The sequence below is a fragment of the Neopelma chrysocephalum genome, unplaced genomic scaffold (genome assembly GCF_003984885.1).
Source record: "Neopelma chrysocephalum unplaced genomic scaffold, ASM398488v2 Primary Assembly neopelma1_22, whole genome shotgun sequence".
Taxonomy (NCBI): Eukaryota; Metazoa; Chordata; class Aves; order Passeriformes; family Pipridae; genus Neopelma; species Neopelma chrysocephalum.
Genome location: NW_020897689.1, coordinates 3,532,209 through 3,552,124, shown reverse-complemented (window position 1 = coordinate 3,552,124; position 19,916 = coordinate 3,532,209). Strand labels below are relative to the sequence as shown.

General features: G+C 42.8%; 2 protein-coding genes and 1 long non-coding RNA gene across 3 annotated transcripts; 1 reads left to right on the top strand and 2 right to left on the bottom strand.

Moving 5' to 3' along the window:
- The first annotated feature begins 78 nt into the window (after positions 1-78).
- Positions 79-14,553, top strand: E2F5 (E2F transcription factor 5). The gene is made up of 9 exons (XM_027684517.1): positions 79-230; positions 6,332-6,441; positions 6,659-6,820; positions 8,108-8,151; positions 9,883-9,947; positions 10,857-11,121; positions 11,829-12,029; positions 12,467-12,511; positions 13,822-14,553. The coding sequence occupies exons 1-9, from the start codon at positions 105-107 to the stop codon at positions 13,929-13,931; spliced, it is 1,128 nt and encodes a 375-aa protein (XP_027540318.1). The 5' UTR covers positions 79-104; the 3' UTR covers positions 13,932-14,553.
- LOC113968566 lies at positions 10,434-11,846 on the bottom strand. Its single transcript, XR_003534575.1, has 2 exons — positions 11,279-11,846; positions 10,434-11,169 (listed from the first exon to the last, which is right to left on the bottom strand). It is a non-coding gene; the product is annotated as an uncharacterized LOC113968566 (long non-coding RNA).
- Positions 14,513-19,704, bottom strand: CUNH8orf59 (chromosome unknown C8orf59 homolog). The gene is made up of 3 exons (XM_027684995.1): positions 19,553-19,704; positions 16,030-16,146; positions 14,513-14,678 (listed from the first exon to the last, which is right to left on the bottom strand). Exons 1-3 carry the CDS (start codon positions 19,670-19,672, stop codon positions 14,610-14,612), a joined length of 306 nt encoding a protein of 101 aa, XP_027540796.1. The 5' UTR covers positions 19,673-19,704; the 3' UTR covers positions 14,513-14,609.
- Between the last annotated feature and the right edge of the window lie 212 nt (positions 19,705-19,916).

Below are 19,916 nucleotides of genomic sequence, written 5' to 3'. Positions count from 1 at the left end.
CACTTCCTGCGGTTCCGCCCCTCTCTCCGCCGCCGCGCTGGGCCGGGGCCGCGCTCCGCGCTCGAGCCGTTGCGGCGGAGGCGACACGTGGCCCCGCGGGCGGCATGGCCGCGGCGGCCGAGGCGGCGGGCGGCGGCAGCAGCCGCCACGAGAAGAGCCTGGGGCTGCTGACCACCAAGTTCGTGTCGCTGCTGCAGGAGGCCAAGGACGGCGTGCTGGACCTCAAAGCGGTGCGAGGGCGGGGGGGAAGCGCCCGCGGCACCGCCGGGCCCGGCCGGCGCCGCGGCCCCGCCGCGCTGCGGGGAGGGCGGTGCAGCGCGGGGGCCGGGCCGGGCCCCCCGCGACCTCCACACCGGGGCCTCCACTGGCCAGTGACGGGCTGAGGGATCTCGGAGGTGGCTGACAGCCGCCGCGGTCGGCTAAAATACGCGTTCCGGGTCTTTATCAGTAGGGTAAATGGGTACCGTGCATTAAATATAACTTATTGAGGGTGTTTTTATTCACTATGTCCAGTTTTCGGCTCCTCAGTTCAAGAAAGAGAAGGAGCTACTGGAGAGGGTCCAGCAGAGGGCCGCAAAGATGCTGAGGGTCTGGAGCATCTCTCTTATCAGGAGAGACTGCGGGAGCTGGGCCTGTTTAGTCTGGAGAAGAGAAGACTTGAGAGCAAATTCATTAATGCATATAAATATTTTAAAGGCAGGGTACCAAGAGGATGGTGTGGGACTCTTTTCGGTGGTGCCCAGAGACAGGATGAGGAACAGTGATCATAAACTAAAACACAAGAAGCTTCACCTCAGCGTGAGAAAGAACTTCACACTGAAGGTGGCAGAGCACTGGAACAGGCTGCCCAGGGAGGTCGCGGAGTGTCCTTCTCTGGAGACATTCCAAACCCGCCTGGATTCCTGTGTAACCTGTTCTAGGTGACCCTTGTTGGAGGTTGGACTAGATAATCTTCAGAGATCCCTTCCAACCCTAATGATTCTGTGGGTTTTTTTACTGCAGTACATTGCTCTCTGCACTGACTCTGTATGGGTTGCTGTTTAAACCTGTTTCTCGCCCACCCCCTTGATGTTCTCTTAGCAAGAGAAAACCATGTTGAAAACCAGTCTCCTTAGTATTTTTTATTATATGTGTATGAATGATGCTGACTTGGCAGAGTGGGTGGCAAATCATCATCATGCCCCTCTGCAGCCAGCCCGCCACCTCTGAGGCATGAGGGCATTGGGCTGCAGCGGCTGGAACATCTTCCCGGTGATGCTAGGGGACCAGCTTGCCTTGGCCAGGTCCTTGTGCTGGGAGGTCACTCTATTGCAGGAGGGATCCTTGGCACTGTGTCCTGCTTGCTAGGTCCCTGGAGCATGCTGCCACACTGGCCCTTCGGGCTGTCAGGTTGTACAGTGCATTGAGGCAAAGGTATGTAAACCTGGCTGGTTAAGGTTGTCCGCAAACTGCTGAGGAGTTCAGCAAAGTGCAATAAGAGGCTGGCTTGGCGCTTTCATTACTTGAAGTGCTTTCTGGAAAACTGAAAGTTTTGTCGATTACTCTTAATGGGCCCTGGGAGGTGACTGGTGTTCTTGGAGCTTTTTTGTGCATCTGTGTTCAGAGGGGTAGCACTTCAGTGATGCTACTGTGGCTAGCGAGACTTCAGGGTGAATAGGGAAGGACACTGATAGGCTTTATATTCTTCCTTTATTAATGCTATAGTCTGGACAAGTTGATTAGCTCCTTAATATTTAACTGCCTCTTTCTTAAGTAAAAAAGAACTAAGCTGTCCCCATCTCGAGGATTGTTGTGCAGCTTATTTTATTGTCTGTCATGTGCTGAGGATGTTCCAAGTCAGTCTGAGAAACAAAACATACTCAGTTTGTAAGACATCAGGCCAAAAAGCTTGGCCTTAAAGTGCAATAGAGGATTGATTCGAACAGTGAAGTTGGGCCGTTTAGCAGGATGGAATAGTGTTTCTAGTTCTCTCTAGTGAGAAAGGTACCTACTCAGAGGGAATGGGTTGGTGGCACTACAACCAGTCACAGACATTTCTGCTCAAGGCCTACTGGAGACTGGTTTCTGAATTTACTTCGTTGGAAGTAAATACAAACTACAGTGCATAAATCATTGGTACTTTCATAAACAGTGAGTCAGAACATACATTTCTGTAACTGGTTTTCTCATAAATAAGCTGCATATCTAAGGAAAAATGAAAAAGAGAAGGCGTGTGTGTGTTATGTCAGTGTGCTCAGGGAACTGAAGAACAACAGGCCAGTCTTGAAATGGAACAGAGTGTTCCAAGAAATGATTTATGCAGTTAATACCCTCAGGTGTCTCCCTGCTGATGGGTACTGACCATCTGATGTGCTGCTGGTTAGTATTTTCTGTAGCAAAACCAGCACTAGGAAGCAAATGTAATTTGGAAACAAGTGTGCTTCCACCTTTGTGATTTAGCAATTGAGAAGGAAAATCTATTTCTGGGACATTTTCTGGTGATCTTTGAATACATCTATAATTATAGCTTACTGGTCTGGAAGAGGACACTTTGGAAATGTTTTAGTGCTGGACGCTTCTCTGGTAACATCTGACAGATTGTGGGAGTGAAAGTGAGAATTTACTTGAGGTTTGAATTTTACAGTGCTTACTTTAAAATCGAACAGCTATTCTAGAATAATGATGTAACTGTCACTTAATAACCCTGTATAAAAAATCTACTTATAGGATTAAACTTAAAACATTAAGAGATGAGATAGAAAAGAAAGAAAACTAAGTTCCTATCTGCAGCAACCCATGAATTGCAGGGAAGAGAGAAAAAGAGCAAGATGAGTGAATAAGGGATAAACCACCTGAAATGAAGCCAAAAAAATCATGTATTCTTTCAGTTCATAGCATACAATTGCTTCTGCCTTGATTTCTTAAATGGGCTTTGTTTCTAGCAGAATGCCATCCCTGCTATAATGATGGTTAAGTAGTGTTCCTGATCATCAGTGCAAAAACATCAGGTATTCTTAAGATGAACTTCTTTTTAGAAGTGTATTGATCAGGTGCAAATAAAAACTTCCTTACACTTACCCTACTCCACAGAAGAAAAAAGAGCCCGTCCATTAGATTTTACATTCCCTTAGTCTTTATGCATGCAATGATATTCAGTACTTTTACTTACAGGTTGACAAGAACACATTCAATTTAAAACTCCCACCAAACTGTTGTTAGCCTTCTTGGGGAGAAAATGTCATCTGCTAGTGGCACAGTGCAGAAAATGCAGGACCTCTTTCCTTTGACACTTGGCGAGCAAGCAATTCTTGCTGCCTTGTACTTTGTTAAGCTTCTTAGTAATCACTCTGCCACGATGTTCTATCGAATTCTTCTGCTCTTCAGATGTTAACATAGCGAATTTGCAGCTGATTCGTGCTGCCTTTTGTCAGTTCCCAGGGAGCAAAGTTGTGTGAGGGCACAGACTCTCAGTTGCCTTTTTTCTGGCTGGTGGTTTTATTTCTGGGCACAGTTTTGTGTGTCTCTGTGCGTGCCTGCAGCTGAAACTGTGCTAAGCAGTGTGTTGTCTGTATTCCAGGAGTTGCACGACCTGAATGCACACAGCACTGAAGCCCAGCGCTTATACATTTTTCTTACAGCTCTGTGAGACACTCATATAGTGCTTGTCTTGAATACATACGTAGTCAAAGTATGAGGAGATACTAGGAGAAATTACTAGAGTTCAGCAGTTTTACATTAGGAAGATTTTATGAAGGAACTCCAAATACAAATGATTCAGAGGAAGGAATGTGGAAGCTACGTCCAGCCATGTTAGCAGGGCTGTTGTAGATGTCCCTTTCTTTGCATAGGCTGAGAAATGATGAGTTTTAAGTGTTTTAAGGAGATTTGTCTCTTTTAATTATTGAAGTCACTAGTGAGTGGTTTGTGTGGAAGACTGACCCATGTACCTACCAGAAGGTGTCGCACTGATAACTGCTAGAATGTCAAAGAGGAACTCTTCAATTTTTTTTAGAATATCTGTGAAACAGCCCATTAAATTTTTAGAAGATCATTAGATTACAAGACGAGCACCAGAAAGGTAGTGAATGGCTGGATTAAACCTCCCAGCTTGGGAACTGGCCCCAGCTTCTTTGTTGGAATTCTTATTGTAAATAGTTGAACTTTGTAGCAGTGATTGAATCATATACAGGGCTAGTCACACCAAATACATATGTAACTGTGTCCTTCATTTTCCTATGAAATAAATGCCTGTCCTGGGGTTCCGGAGCTTGGTTTGCAGCAGTGGTAAATTTCTGCTGCTGATGTTAATGGAGCTGTGCTTTGGGCATACAAAATGCAATAGCATTTAGAGTAGAACAGTTACTCCAACTTTGAAACATCTGGAATTGGGTACTCAAAATTAGTGACTTTTATTTAAAGTCTGAAGCTTTGGTATCATAGCTACAAATTTATGTACATTGGTATTTTTTACTACCAGCGCATCTTGAAAATACATTGAGATTAATAAAGCATTTACATTTTGTAGACAGGCCTTTGACAAAATTTCAAGAGGCAATTAAATTCGTCTGCAGAGCAGTTTTTTCATTGTTCAAACTAGGAGCGATAGACTAAGTTCTCTCGAGCAATGGGAAGAGAGCAGAAAGTTGAATAGCAGCTGTTTATGTTGTCCATTCCTTGCACTGAATAATGTAAACAGCTTATAAAAATTGTGCCTCTGAAGACTGTGAGATACATGAGGTGCTGATTAAACATTGTACAGGTGGCATCAGTTTTGTCACTTTCTAGATTCTTAGATCTCTTGCAGTTCTTGGAAGCAGTGTGTATGTATGCAGCAAAAATAGCAGGTTAAGATAGCAGGTGCATACCTGCTGATACAAGTGATTGAAGAGCCCATTTCCTTGGAGAGAACTGAACTGTGCGCTTTTTATGTATTTGCATGTATTCTGTTTGATAAGAAAAGATTTTAACAGACTGTTGCAGAAGACCATATGAAAGATAACTGTTGCTACGGCTATCAGTAGAAACACTGTTTAGTGGGGTACATCACTGTCAAGGAGAAGGAGCAGTGTTTATATCTCATGGCTATAAGAGTATTTTTTTAAATTTCCATTTTTTCATTTTGTCCTTTCAATTTTACTTAAGTAGAAAAATGAAAAAAAACCCCAAACCTGTACTACTAAGCAAATGGATTTGTGGTTGTCTCTCAAACATACTTGCTTACAAAAACCATTAATTTAATAGATTGTTGGAAAAACTGAAATAAGTCATTATGTTATATCATTATATATCATTATAGTGGAAATTAGTTTACCTTATGCATTAGTTCTAATTTAGGATGCAGAAGTCTTTGCCACCTATCCTTCTCTTTATTATTCTTCTCTTTTAATTTTTTTAATACGTATAATCCCTTGTAATCATTGTATCTAAGTGTCCTGAGTAGCTACAAAGTCAGACTCCTCTTTGCTTTCTCTCCTTTTAGCTAATGTTCTTTGAACCTGACCTGCTTTTCAGCATCAAAGAGCTGAGGCTGTGGAAGGCAGGAGTAGCTCAAGTTTGCTTATTTTATCTTAACTCTTTGCATCAGGTACATAAAAGTCACCATGGAGAGAGATAAGGCGTGAAGCAGAGTTTCTTCTTCCTGATGCTCTGCTTTGCTCTGAGAGGTGAGCTGTGACAGCCCTCAGACACACTGTACAGATAGCTGAGTGTCAGTGGGACATCCCTGTGAGCTGTACCAGTGTCCTGGTGCCTGTGGAACTGTTTGTGGTGCTCAGGGTGACCCTGAGTGAGTGAGCCCTTGTACACTGTGAGGTGGATTCATGTGAGGACAGTGATGGCCTGAAGTACTGCAGCTCTCCTTCTGCCACTTTGTGAAATTACAACCCTGTTGATTTGTGTCCCAGTACTGCTGAAGCCGAACAAAAGCTTCAGTACTTTGTGTCAGCAAAAGGGATGGTAAACTTAGCATGACCTTGGCTTGAGAGGCTTGCCCCACTGCAGGGTGTTGCTGTCTGCCTTCCCTACTTTTTCCTACCTTCCAGAAAGAGCACTGGAAGCTCCTTCATGCAGTTGAACAGCACATGCTCCAGATACTGAACAGGGTCTTGGCAACCCATGTGAATATCCCCTCCTGTCCAGGAATGGCCTGCTGGCCTTCAGCAAGGTGACTCCTCCATCTGGTTTGCAGCGCTACCTGCAGGTGCTGAACTTTAGAATTAGTGATGGAATATCTGGCTCTTGAAGAGTAGAACCTTCTCCCTTCAGAATGACATTACATGGCATTTTTCCAAGGGAGTGGCTTAACTGTCTTTTCCTGCAGGATGCGAGTTGCTGATACTTGTTCTCTTGACAGGCTGCTGATACGCTTGCCGTGAGGCAGAAGAGAAGGATCTATGATATCACCAATGTTTTGGAGGGGATTGATCTCATTGAGAAGAAGTCAAAAAACAGCATTCAGTGGAAGTAAGCCATGTCAATTCTGCAAAATTTTCATATGCTCAAGAGCAACAAAAATTGCATCTTTCCACTTCTGACTAGATATGACACCACAAATGCTCATTTCCTTCATATTGAATATTAATAGATTTTAAAAATGTTGAAAATAGTCTTAAGAAATTATCATTGTCTGTTTGCTTTAGATTTTTACTTGTGGTTTCATGAACCCTTTTACCTTTTTAAGAGGAGTAGGTGCTGGCTGCAATACAAAAGAAGTCATAGACAGGCTGAGGTATCTGGAAGCTGAAATTGAAGATCTAGAGCTAAAAGAGAAAGAATTGGATCAGCAGAAACTGTGGCTTCAGCAAAGTATCAAGAATGTCATGGATGATTCCACAAACCACCAATATCCTTTTAAAGTAATTGTGTGCCTCTTGGAACTAGAATTAAAGCAACAGCTAAGGTATAGGTAATGGATAAAGCATAATGTAGTCTCTTTTATCCAGAAGAAACGTAAGACAAATATTTTTTCAAGTTTTTCTCAAAGAAAGAAGATACAAATTTTATTTACGTGGCTTTTTAACTTCTATGACTGTGATTGGTAACATGAAAATAAGTTAGCATATATATATATGTATTTTTAAGTCTGTAGTATAATCCTGGTGTCTTACTTTAATTATATGTCCCCCATTCACTTAAGAATTGGACTCAATGATCCTTGAGGGTCCCTTCCAACTCAGAATATTCTGTGGTAGTCTATACTGCTTTCCAGCACTTGAATTTATACCTTGTTACCACTGCTTTACATGAATCTGTTTTGTGTTGCTTCGTTCTCCTGCAAAGATTAGGCTATCACCCAAAGATAAATTGAGTTGACAGTGTCCTGAAACTTGTTGGGCTTGAAACTGGGAAAAAAATCCTGTGTTTAAATAACCCCTGAACAGAGAGTTCTAGCTGCATAAGCATGTGCTTAGCTATCTTGCAAGATACTGAGCAAAACAGACACCTGAGATTGGGAGCAGGAAAGTGCCCTTCTTATAGAAACTATAGCACCAATGATAAGTATTTAAACATTGGGACTTGCTATACAGAAACTGGTTGTGTAAAATGGATTTTGTAGTAAAGGAGATTGAGGTTAGATGTTAGGAAAAACTTTGCTTTGGGAGAGCTAGCACTGGAATTGACCTCCCAGGGAGGTGGTGAATTACCCATCACTGGAGGTTTTCCAGAAGAGGGGAGGCAGACATCTATCCAGAATGTCTGAACAGTGGATCTGACCTTGAGGCAGAGGAATGTGATGGGAGATGAACTCTGAAGTTCCCTCTAGCAGTCGTTTTATGTGATTATGGGAAGTCCTGATACATACTTGAATTCCGTAGTGTCAGTGAGATAAGCGGTGTTCTTCAAAACAAGATTTTACATGTTCTCCCTGTTAGGATCTCTTCTCAAGCAAGCTACACAACTTTTTTTTCTTTTTGTATTTTCTTTGCGAGTACAGGTTTTTTTCTTTAAAAGACAGAATTCTTCTATTTTTAACTATTCATTCTGACAGACAAAAAAAATGCTTTGATTACACCTCTGAGTAACAATAGTAACTTTATAGTTTAGACTTAGTTTGGACAAACTACTTTTAAAGGGCAACCCGTACCAGTTCTACGTTGCTTCAAGAAAAATGTTCCTTGACATACATTACATTTTCATATGTCACCCATGAAGATATCTGCAACTGCTTCAATGGTAAGTTGCTGCTGTTAGGCTGTATTTCTAAAGCAAGGGATTTCCTAATTTTCCTCTTGAAAAATGACTTGCTTTTTCCTTGCAAGTATTTTGAATTTACAAGTACTCAATATTGATGTCTCATAATGTTCATGACTACCAAGTTCCGGCATTTTCTAGTTGTAGTTACTGATTGTACTGAATGGAAGCTCAGCTGGAGTCCTGGTTTTGGATGCCTTTTTTGGTATTCATACTTTGCAGCAGCTTTCCTCAGGCCATTAATGGAACCAGAGACAGTACATGTGGGTCCAACCCACCAAATGAACCAGACAGATCCAAATTTCATACAGTTTTTCTGGTGGCAGTTGTGGTCAGAGTTCCTGATGATGCTGTATAAATGGAGCCAGACAAAGTTCAGTGATGGAGCTGCTAAATCAAAAGGATTCCTGTACAGTTTGAAGAAACTGCCAAGAATTGCTGGCAGAGGTTACTACCGTTGACATTCTTTCCCGATCCCAGGGCACCCAAGGGAAGATTGTTGTTCAGCTTCCAGCTAGGCTAAGAACCATCTCAAGGAAGACTGTTTTTTAATAAAAATGCAAGATTAGAAAACTACTGCAGAGTTTAACAAAAAGTAGCTGTAACTAAAAAGAATTAGCCATTACAAAACATAGAGGCACCTGGCATGGCACTCAGATAGTACTTCACCTAAGTGTCTTTTAGGAGGCAGAGAAAGAAAGGTGTTATTACGAATCAGTTATGGACAAAGGGGAAAGGCAAGTGACCTGCAGTGTTGTGCCAGTGCTGTGGAAGTAATTGTGATCCCCTGACTTCAACCAACACATTTTAATTTGCATAGTAAGCCACAGGTGAGTTTGATAGCCAGCTCTTAATGTCCCAGTTGTGCTTTGGAAGCCGTGAGCTTAGATACTTGGAAATGCTGGCTTTGAAGATGATCATTAATACCTTTTCTTCCTTCTATTAAATCTTTGTAGTACCACCATTTGTCAAAGGCATAAAGTGAGCTAGACCAGAGAACTGATTTAGCTAAAGTAAGTCATATGAGGAGCAGCTGAAGGAGCTGGGCTTTAGCCTGGAGAAAAGGAGGCTCGGGGGAGACCTTATCACTCCATACAACTACCTGAAAGGTGGGGGTCGGCCTTTTCTCCCAGGCAACAAGTGATAGGATGAGAGGACATAGCCTCAAGCTGTATTAGGGGGGGTTCAGGTTGGACATCAGGCAGAATGTCTTCATAGTAGGGTTGTTAAGCATTGGAATAGACTGCCCAGGGATGGTGGAGTCACCATCCCTAGAAGTGTTCAAAAAATGACTGGACATGGCACTTTGTCTAGTTGACAAGAGGGTGATCAGTCACAGGTTGGACTCGATCTTGGAGGTCTTTTCCAACCTAAATGATTCTTTGATTCTGTGAAAAAATTAATTAAATATTTTCACCTTATGTTACATATAAAACTAAAAGATAAACAGGTAAAGGAAATGGTAAATCTTGTACTGCTGTGAGAAAAGGTTCTTGCAACTATGACCTAAGTACTGGAATTCTGTGATTTATATCATGCAATATACTTGGATCTTACAGGTACTATGCAAGTCTTACCACAAGTTTATATATGCTGAATTATGTATTTTAAGTGGTCTTAGAATATTACCATTTCTCATTCGAGTGGGTATCTTGCAAGACTTAAGAAAACTATGCACACTTTACACTTACTTAAAAATTGCTTTTTAACCAGGAGATACACTCCTAGCAATTCAAGCACCTTGTGGTACACAGTTAGAAGTACCTACACCTGAAATGGTATGTACTGGTTTCTTGTTTACCTAAGTGTTCTAGAGGAATAGTGGAAAAGAGTGGAGGATTTATCTCTGTCCATGTGCAAGAGGAGGGGCGAAATGATTAGGATTGTTTCAGTTGAGAAGGGAGAGGCTGGATGGGAAAAAGTGGGTTTTGTACACCTATATGGTAACTGTCTTCTATTAAAACCAAGATACATTAGTGGGTTTTTTTACCATTTCTTCTTCTTTTTTTTTTTAATGTTGCAACTTTCCAAATTGTGCATAATTGTCATGAATTCCCTTGAGAATTCATTGATAGAGGCTTTTATCTGTCAAGTTTCTCCATTACACTGTTAACATGGATCTTTTACAAAAAAGCCTTTTAGATTTAGTGGTAGATTTAGTTTAGATTTAGTCTCATGTTAGTAGACTGGATAGAGAAACAGACTGCAGTCTCGCTTTAGCCAAAAGACTGAAATGGGTAAGATTAAAGTAGGAGGCCAAATTATTTACCTCTGTCCATCTTTATTTTTTTTTGTTGTTGCAGTGCTCGGTTTTAAATAGTGTTTACATAGTTGGGAGAGAGCATTGTATGAAGCATGATAGCCACTGTGCTTTTAGAAGGCTGAAATTCACCTGAGAAGTTTCACAAGCTATTTTTAGTGAGCTAAGCACAGTCTAATATCGTAAAAGCATCCCAAGCTAGAGCCATGAAGCTGATCAGTGGTACTATCTTTGTCCGTCTCTGCCGAAATCAGTTCAGGCAATGGTAAGGTTCTCTGCAGGACCCAAGTTAGCAGCTGTAATGTTGGGCTGTATTTTTTTATTTTTTTTTTGTCGAGGACCAAAACAGCTGAACTTAGTCTTCATCACCTTGTACAGTGTCGAGTTCTCAAGGAACAGTAACTTTCATAATACACCACCTTTACAGGGACAGAATGGACAGAAGAAATACCAGATCAATCTTAAAAGTAGTTCAGGACCTATCCATGTGCTGCTTATAAATAAAGAATCGAGCTCCTCCAAGCCCACGGTGTTTCCAGTTCCTCCGCCTGATGACCTTGCACAGCCCCCATCTCAACCTGCAGCTCCAGCGACTCCACTTAAACCCACTGCAGCTCCCCCAAATCCACCAGAACGTGACCTGAACCAAGGACAAGAGTTACCACAAACACCAGCTGCGGACACACCATCAGGTGGATCCAGGGTTTTTCCTACCTCCAACAGGGTGGGGAGGAAGACAGCTAGAGGGAAAGAAGAAACTGTTAGGAAAGGTGGTAGACAAAGGAAAGTTCAAGAATTTGCACAGCATAGCAGCTCTCTGTTGACAATCTTCTCCAAGGGCTTACTAACAGCTCTCAGGAGGTTAGAGAGACCCCTCTTCCTCTTCTGTCCAGTGAAACACATTCTTCCCTCACAGCTTATCATCTTACACTGAACAGGTTTTGGATGTAATCCTGTTACTTATTCTGAGGTGCTTCTCCAGAATGCAGTATGGAGCAAAATTGCAAACCTCTGATGGAGGATATTATTTGAAACATGTACCTTTTAATGAGACTGATAATACAGGCATCAGTTCCAGCTGTTGTACCACCGTGTCACTTACCTTCTTCCACACAGAGTGAGAGACTGCCTGAATATCAGGTATTTTTTTCATAGTAATGGTAGGGTAATAGGAAAAGATTTAAGAAAATGCTGTGAGTGTTACAACTGCATTTCTGAGGGTCCTGATTAACCTTTATTTATTAACCTTTAATTAATTAACTAATTAAATTGTGCCTGTGACTGTGGAAGGGGGAGACTCCTCGCACCTGATCCCAGACACTGGCCATGTTCCCAAAGACAAAGCTGGGTGCAGATGCTTTGTGTTCCATGTCTCCATAACATGCCTTTCTGTCCGCAGATGGCAGCATCCAGCGGGACAGCGCAGCCCCTGCAGCCCCCTACTCCAGCCTTCCAGAGCTGGCACTGTACCCTGGCCTTTCAGGAGATGGTGCCCAAGCCTCAGCCATCTCCAGTGACTACCAGGGCTTGCTGCCTCTGGATGTCAACTGTATTCTCAAGCCAAACTCATTTGACATTGCAAAGATGGAGGAGCCCACAGGTAGGGAGCAGTAGTTCCTGTTTGAATGTTTATACTGGTTTCCTGAGCCCTTCTTTGCGACCAAGTTACCAATGAGTTACAGACGAAATGATAGGCCTCTGTTTATCTCCTAGTGAAGCCACTGAGCCAGCTCTCAGTAGCAAACTCATTTTGTGCAAATGAGCTTCTCTGCCACCAAATAAGCTTCATGTTGTATATGGCTCTAGGGTTATAAGAGATCAGTGGAAGAAGTGTAGTGTGTGGGGGGGAACTGAGGGATACAAAGATAAATATATTTTACATGTACATGGCATGCTATGTCTGCAGCTCCTACACTGCATGAGCCACACTGTTCCTTTGCAGTTCAGTATTTTAATGCAGATAATACATGTTGACTTCTATAAACACATATTAAAAAAACCCCACGTGTATAAAGCATGTGCTCCTGTCTTTCACAGGAAATATCAGTGGGGATATTATTGACGAACTTATGTCTTCTGACGGTAAGTATTTAGCATCTTTTCTAATAATCACAAGTAGCAGCATGGTTTTTGTGTGAACAGCACTTAGGAGGCATATGTTAAATGTGATGACAAGACTCAGTATGAAACTACTTCTTTTCCCTGTATTGCCTCCTCTGTCATTCTTGTCTTTGCTCCCCTCTCTATTCCCTGCAACAGTTTAACCGTCAAAATATGAAAACCTTAATCCAACAACCACTTACATGCATGAATAACCCACCAGTCCTTAATTCAGGGACAAAGAAAGAACAGGCTGATGACTAGTGTGCTGCCTTAAAAAAAATATCTGTTTTAATTCTTTTCTGCCTCAGGCTTCCTGCAGGTGCTTTAAATAAATATTTCAGAACATAGTTACATGCCTGTGTGCAGAGTGATACGTGGCTTGCTGCAGTACACTAATAGAACAAACGTTACCCATTTCTGCTGTTGCACCTCAGTGGCCGTAAGAGCGCAGCACTGAACCACAGCTGCTTAGTTCACGTGCTCCTGCCTCTCTGCTCGGTCTCTCTGAGGTGCCAGGCAAAGAGGTGAGCTCAGCTGGTGTTGTTCCTTTTGCCCTGTGCTCTGTAAGCAGCCTGTGCTAATATCTGCCCTCCTAGCAGACAACCTCGGGCTCCTGCAGAAAGAGACGTGTAATTATAAGATATGAGGTACAAGATGGGATTCTGTGAATGTGCCAATATATGGTCAAAATGGAAACAGTCTCCGCTTCTAGGGCAGGTACAGCATGCCCAGCTCATCTACACTATGTTAGAGTTCCTACGGTGCCACATGAGGGCTGAGGCTTCTCTCCTTGCATTCCCCCCACTGAGACAGCTTCAAGTCCATGCTTGAAATGCAGTGCACAGAAAAACTGCTAGCCTTCATTTCCCTTCTGTAAAATAGGGATAATAGTAACTTCCTTACTTATTTGAAGGCAGATATATGCAATATTGTAACAAGAAAAAGGAATATAAATATAAATTATGGCTTTCTCATGAAAGTTTTCAAAAGCTGCTCAGGAGCTCCTTTGCTGCAAGAGAAATTAAACCCATATTCCATGCTGTCGCTCCATTCCAGCAAACTCAGTTAAAATACCAAGCAAAAAATGGTAGATAGGTCACTTACTGCCTTCGTTTGAATGCAGTACAGATATTCACAGTATGTATCCTAGCGTGCTTTTCAGATTATCAAGACTATTTTAATTATGAAGACTAACCTTGATACTGGTGATGACAAACATACTGAATGATGAGATAGGGCTGATATTCCAAAAGTGTTTTAATTTAAACTAAACTATTCCTGCTTTACAGTTTTTCCTCTCTTACGACTCTCTCCTACTCCCGGAGATGACTACAACTTTAACCTGGATGATAATGAAGGAGTCTGTGATCTCTTTGATGTGCAGATACTAAATTATTAGATATTGTGTCAACCAGACTACTTATCTACCTCTAACTATAACATTCTAGACTTCTTCATAACCTAAGTATTTGAATAATGAATGTATAACTTCTTAGTTCACTGACTCTGGGAGTATATTTCCTTTTGCTTCCTTTAACTACTTCACAAAACAAATTCAAGAACAAGAAAAAAGGGCTCTTATCAAAAATTCTGGCACTTTTTCACCCAAGTGTTCTCTGTGTAATCCAATTATTTGAAGCTTTCTTTAGTAAGAAAAGCAAAAATACTTTTTAGCCTTTGATCATTTCCTAAAAAATGATTAGGCTTCTTGCTTACAGTTAACAGCGTTTTCTTTGAAGCTTTACTGCCAAGAAGCTTTGTATATTCTTTTTTAACCTTTCAAACAATTTTGAAGCTTTCACTGCCAAGTTGAAAAGTGAAGGGTATCAACTTGAGTTATGCTAAATTGTTTCAGTGAACCAATTTTGTGAAGTGCCTTCTGTTTTAGCACTTTAAGTTTCTCACACTGACTTCTGACATTCCACTTTCCTAGATGACAGGAAAGGTCTGTTTGTAGTTTGTATTAAAGTGTGCCAATACTTGTATATTAACAAGATTTTTTTTAATAAAATTCTTCAAACCCATCAATTGTTTGTGATCTTTCATTTCTTGCAATCCCTCCATTGTCCATTTTACATTACAACTGAGATAATAGGTTTGTAGCAGCATCCACATTTGCTGGTTCCTCTTCCAGATTTGTGGAAACCTGAAAAAAAAAGTTTGTGTTTAAAGTTGAAAGCAATTTCTTTTTACTCTGCTTGAAAAAAACCCAAACTAATAAATACCCATTGTCTAGAAGATTAGTTTGTCTTTTATGTATTTAATTTAGTCTAAATTTGCAGTCATACTTCAATAATTTGGGGGGATTACAGGATTCACTAAACTTAACAGATAAGCTGACAGTGCTTTATGCAGGAGAAATACGAAGTGTCATGCCAGTAACAACATACATGGCACAATTGAGACAGGCTCACCTTTTAGTTCAGAACTGCTCTTGACATTTTTATAACTTTGGAGAAAATACTATTACAGCCTGAGTCATCAAATTAGGCATTGTCATGTACAGCCTTACTAGCGCAGGAGCAGCAGTAAAGTCTGAATTCTTGAAAGAATAAATAGCAAGCCAGCAGGGACAGGGTCACTGGCACCAACTGCCTTGAAATCCTTGCTCAGCCTCATCCTGTACTGACAGCATTGTCACTTATGTTTTACTTTTCCCTCAGCCTCTCTCCTTAACGTATTTGACACTTGTTTCGTCACTCACAGCCATACAGAAATTTGATCACCTCAGGCACAGGAAGTAATACTGAACTCATGTCCACATCTCCAAACAGCTCCTCCTTCCAACAGCCAGGATGGATTCATCTGTACCTCATCCTGGCCCACTGCCTTCTCTCTCCCCAAAACTGCCCAGAGCATCAGGAGTCAGCATAAAGAGTTTATGTGGAGGAACTTGTCAGGAATTAAACTCTGTAAATTAATTCTTTTGTAAGACTGCATGTAGCCCTGTATAAAAAACTAAACAAAGGAAGGCAAGTGAAACACTGTCTTGAACCCCAAGCACTGCAGGCAAAACCTCTAGTACAGAAATTGCTGTTTTAGGTGTTGGTACTTCTGATGAGGGAATATGAAGGCCTAGGCATCAGGAACAGAGAGACAGAGCTGTATGTTTCAAAGCACTGTCAGGTGCTTCAGGTAGGGAACATCTAGGTTCATCCTCAGCGTCTACTCATGGGGAGACATAAGTCTCAAATCAAAAAGCTGGGACTGACTTTAAAAAAATAATTTAAAACCAGTTGGAATAATTTAAAACTATGTTTTGGAAGCGTGCTTCAGCTTGGCTGCCCACCCTCTTCTCTCTCTACTTTAGTAGTTATATAGCATTTGAACATGTTAACCAGGTTTCAGCATTACCACACAAATGAAATTAATAAAACTGGGTTTATAGCTTTAAAGCAATTGCACAAATTGCCTCCAGTCTTAGAGCCAGAATGTAATGCTTTAAACACACACATTCCTTTCAGTCTCCTCCTCAGATTTTTACAAAGGGAAATTACCTGTTGAGTCTTCTGAGGTTCTGCTGTGGTGCCTTTCGATAGCTGCTGCACTTCTTTCTGAACTTCAGCAAATGCTTTATTTATTGCACTAACTTTTTCAGCATTTTTAATGTTTATCTAGGAGGGAAAAAAATACACACATTGATATTTTTAACAAAAATTCCACCAATGTGAAATTGCACCATTTTTGTGCAAGTATTATGCAGACAGTACTATATTTCTGTCTTCCAATATTGCTCTTCAGTATGTGTATCTGTTACTTAATTAGGCCACCTAGTCCTGTACTAATAAATTTAAAATGGAGAAAGTAGTTAAACTTATTCTATTGGAATGGGAGCCCACAATGATCCAGAAACAGAACACAGAGAAAACAAAAGCCAGGCTGTAGACAGGCCTTGCTATATTATATATAAATTGTCTCTGCTGCTCTTTCCTCCTCAGTGGGAGGACTCCTCACACTCTGCCCCTGATCCAACGTGAGGTCCCTCCTATGGGAGACAGTCCTTCATGCTCTTGTCCAGTGTGAGTCCTGCCCACAAGCTGCAGTTCTTCACAAACTGCTCCACCATAGGTCCCCTGTGGAATCCCAAGTCCTGCCAGGAGCCTGCTCCAGCATGGGCTCTCCTCTCTCCATGGGCCCACAGGTCCTGCTAGGAGCCTGCGACTTCCCACAGGGTCACAGCCTTCTTCAGGCACCCACCTGCTCCAGCATGGGGGCTGCAAATGGATCTCTGCTCCACTGTGGACCTCCATGGGCTGCAGGGGCACACCATGGTCTTCCCCTCAGGCTGCAGGGGAATCTCTGCTCTGACACCTGAAGCACCTCCTCCCACCCCTTCTTCACTGACCTTGATGTCTGCAGAGCTGTTTCTCTTACAAATTCTCACTCCCCTGTTCTGACTGCTGCTGGTGTTGCGCAGGTGTCTCCCCCATTTCTTAACTTGGCCAGCGGTGGGTCCAGCCTGGAGCTGACTGGCATTGGCTCTGTCAGACACGGGAAGCTTCTGGCAGCTCCTCACAGAAATCACCCCTGTAGCCCCTCAAACCCAATATAATTTACAAATGATTTTACCATTTTGAATTTCTTCCAGTAGTTTGCCTTTCAACATCACACCTTGCATCCTACTTGTTGGTCTGGCCAACGTCTACTAGATTTTGCCACATTTTTTTAAAGAAACTATATGGCTGCAGCAGACCAGGATGTGTGTCTCTGGGCATCTCAGCCACACTTTTAGCCCAAGTCTGCCTTCATAAGTTATTTCATCAAAGATGCTTGCTTTTAAAGGGGAAGAGCTAAAATACGGACCTGTGCTATGCTTTGGAGGCATCCATGGTAGAGGAGCAAGGTGGATGCAAGGGGGCATAAATAAACTCTTTCACCACTGCAGCTAGTCTCAGCCCTAGCACCTGTTTCTTTCAACGTCTGGAATGGGATCATAGCCAGATAATGGCCTTTTACATTGCAAATGTTCCAGAAGCACACTCATAATTTTTCAGGCAATCCCAAATTTCAGGATACCTACTGCTGCTAAAGGCTAACCCTGTAATTCACCTCTCAGCATTTTACACAGGCAGAAGCAAACCATGCATACTTATTTTGCTTTCAAAGCCTACATAACTTCAGAGCATGCTTACATTAACAATAATTCCATTTATTCTGAGTGACCAAGAGAACCAGTATTAAGAAAGCAGTGGCAAGAGGCCGATAAAACAGGCCTACTCAGATTGGCACTTTAATCCATAATAACTTGGACAGTGGCTGTAGAAATACGGACCCAGCTCCAATCAGAGGATGGATTGTGGGTAACACAATAGACAAAGATCTTGGGCTTCCCATCAAGGCTTGTCACCATCTTCCAGCTTCACAGGGGTGTTAAAAGGATTCAGTCAGTTTCAATACCTAATATCTCAGCTGCTCAGGCAGGACTCCTCCATGGCATAGGTATCTACATCAAAAGTTGTCTGAATAGTTATAATGGGATTTTAGCTATTAAAGAATAAATGTATTTTAACAATTTTTTTTCTGAGCGTCTTCCTATACTGCTTAATGATAAGTAAATCCTATTAAACCCAAAGGCTTCATGCATTAAAGAATACGGCTTCAAACACAGAGAATAAAATTTTACTCCTAATAAGCTCCTGACTTTTCATGAATATGGTTTTAAACCTGTTTCTCCCTTTATTATACAGAACACTCTAGACTAAGAGGAGATGCGACGCCAACAACATGAAATTGTTATTTCCAAAGTTTGTTAAGTTCCTGTCTGTTCACCAGATTAATTTGTCAAGTGGCTTTGGCTCACAGGAAGAAATCAGAAACAGCCTTTTCTTAAGAGCTGTTTAACTCTGTTTGTCCAGCAGACTGCAACTGCATCGAACAGGAACATTAAGCCACTAAACGTTCTGCTTTTATTACTTTTATTACCTGATGCCTTCCTAGAGGGACAGCTGAACTCTCAGAACACGCACCTCAGGCTGGAGGCAGGGTTTGAGGAGAAGATACCATATAATGACTCACTGCTACCAATAGGAAAACTCTTTCTTAGATCACCCCCCCATTCTCTCTTCCCCTGCAGCGCTCCCAGCTCTGCGACCCACTCTCTCCCTCCTCTGGGCTGTGCTCCTCTCCAGACATGAAAATGACAGAATAATATTTTTGTTTTTTCATTGCTTTAGTGTGTTAAATCAACTCACAGAGGCATCTGCAGAGCATCTGCAGCCCATCTAAGCTGCAAGGAGAAGTCAAAGAGGAATTAAGAGCAAAACATACAATAGTGTGTGTTCCTAGATCTGTTTCACTGCATCTTACTGACACGGTTTTACCTGACAGTTGAGGCAAATAAACAGCTACTGGATCAGAAGCTCCATCCTTTCTAGTTCTCCCCCACCAAAATGCTTCTCTTTGCATTCGTTCATAAATAAGCTTGTTCAACTCACCAACCCAGCCCATAAAAATCCAAAATGCATTTTTAATTGCTTTTGCTGCTGATTTAGCAAGTTGAATCACCTAGTAGGTGATGAGTTTCCGAGCCAGCATCAAGGAGAGCTGTGGAAACAGAGCCCAGAGGCTGGGGCTGGGCTTGGGAACATGATGGAAAGGAGCAGGACGTGCTGCTAATACGGTCCAGTGAACGTGAACTCACTGAACTGCTGATGCTCCCTTTAGCATCGCATTCTCTAGGACACGCCGAAATGCCATCAGACATTTCCCAAATGACACCCGTCAGGAAGAACCACTTGAAATCTTCTCTGGCAGATGCTGCAGATCAGTCAGATAAACTCCCCGCTCTTCTCTTTTTGCAGATTATGACATCCACATATAAACCTGATTTAGGGTGAAAACGGTGCACTTTGCCACTCTGTGCCCGGACGCACAGTCCCTAAAACAGCTCGATTTAATCAGTCCCGAGAGCTTTCCCCGCCCCGCAGCGAGGCCTAAGAGGAGCAAATCCCGCGGGGCCGAGGCCTCCCGCAGCGGGACTGGGCCCTCCCCGCAGTGGGACGGCACCTCCGCGCCACTCACCTGCTTCAGCGCGGAGGTGACGGGCCTCGCCTTGCCCTTGGCCTTGGCCCTGAGGGCGCCGCTGCGGGCGATGCGGAAGACGCTGCCGGCCTTGGCGGCCCCGCCGCGGCTCTTCGCCATGGCGGCGACTGCGGTGGGCGGGCCGTGACGTCACACCCGGGGCGTGACGTCGGGAAAGCCGCCAATCTTCCCCAGCGCTGCCAGTGGGGGACGCAGCTCCGCCTCGGACGGGCACCGCGGGAGCGGCAGTGCCTCTTCGCTGCCCTTTCTAGTTCCCTCTTGCTTTCGTTCCCCTTCCCTGTCCCTTACCTGCCCCTTCCCCTGCCCTTTGCCGGTCCCGCACGGCCCCGTCCTCGGCCCCGGT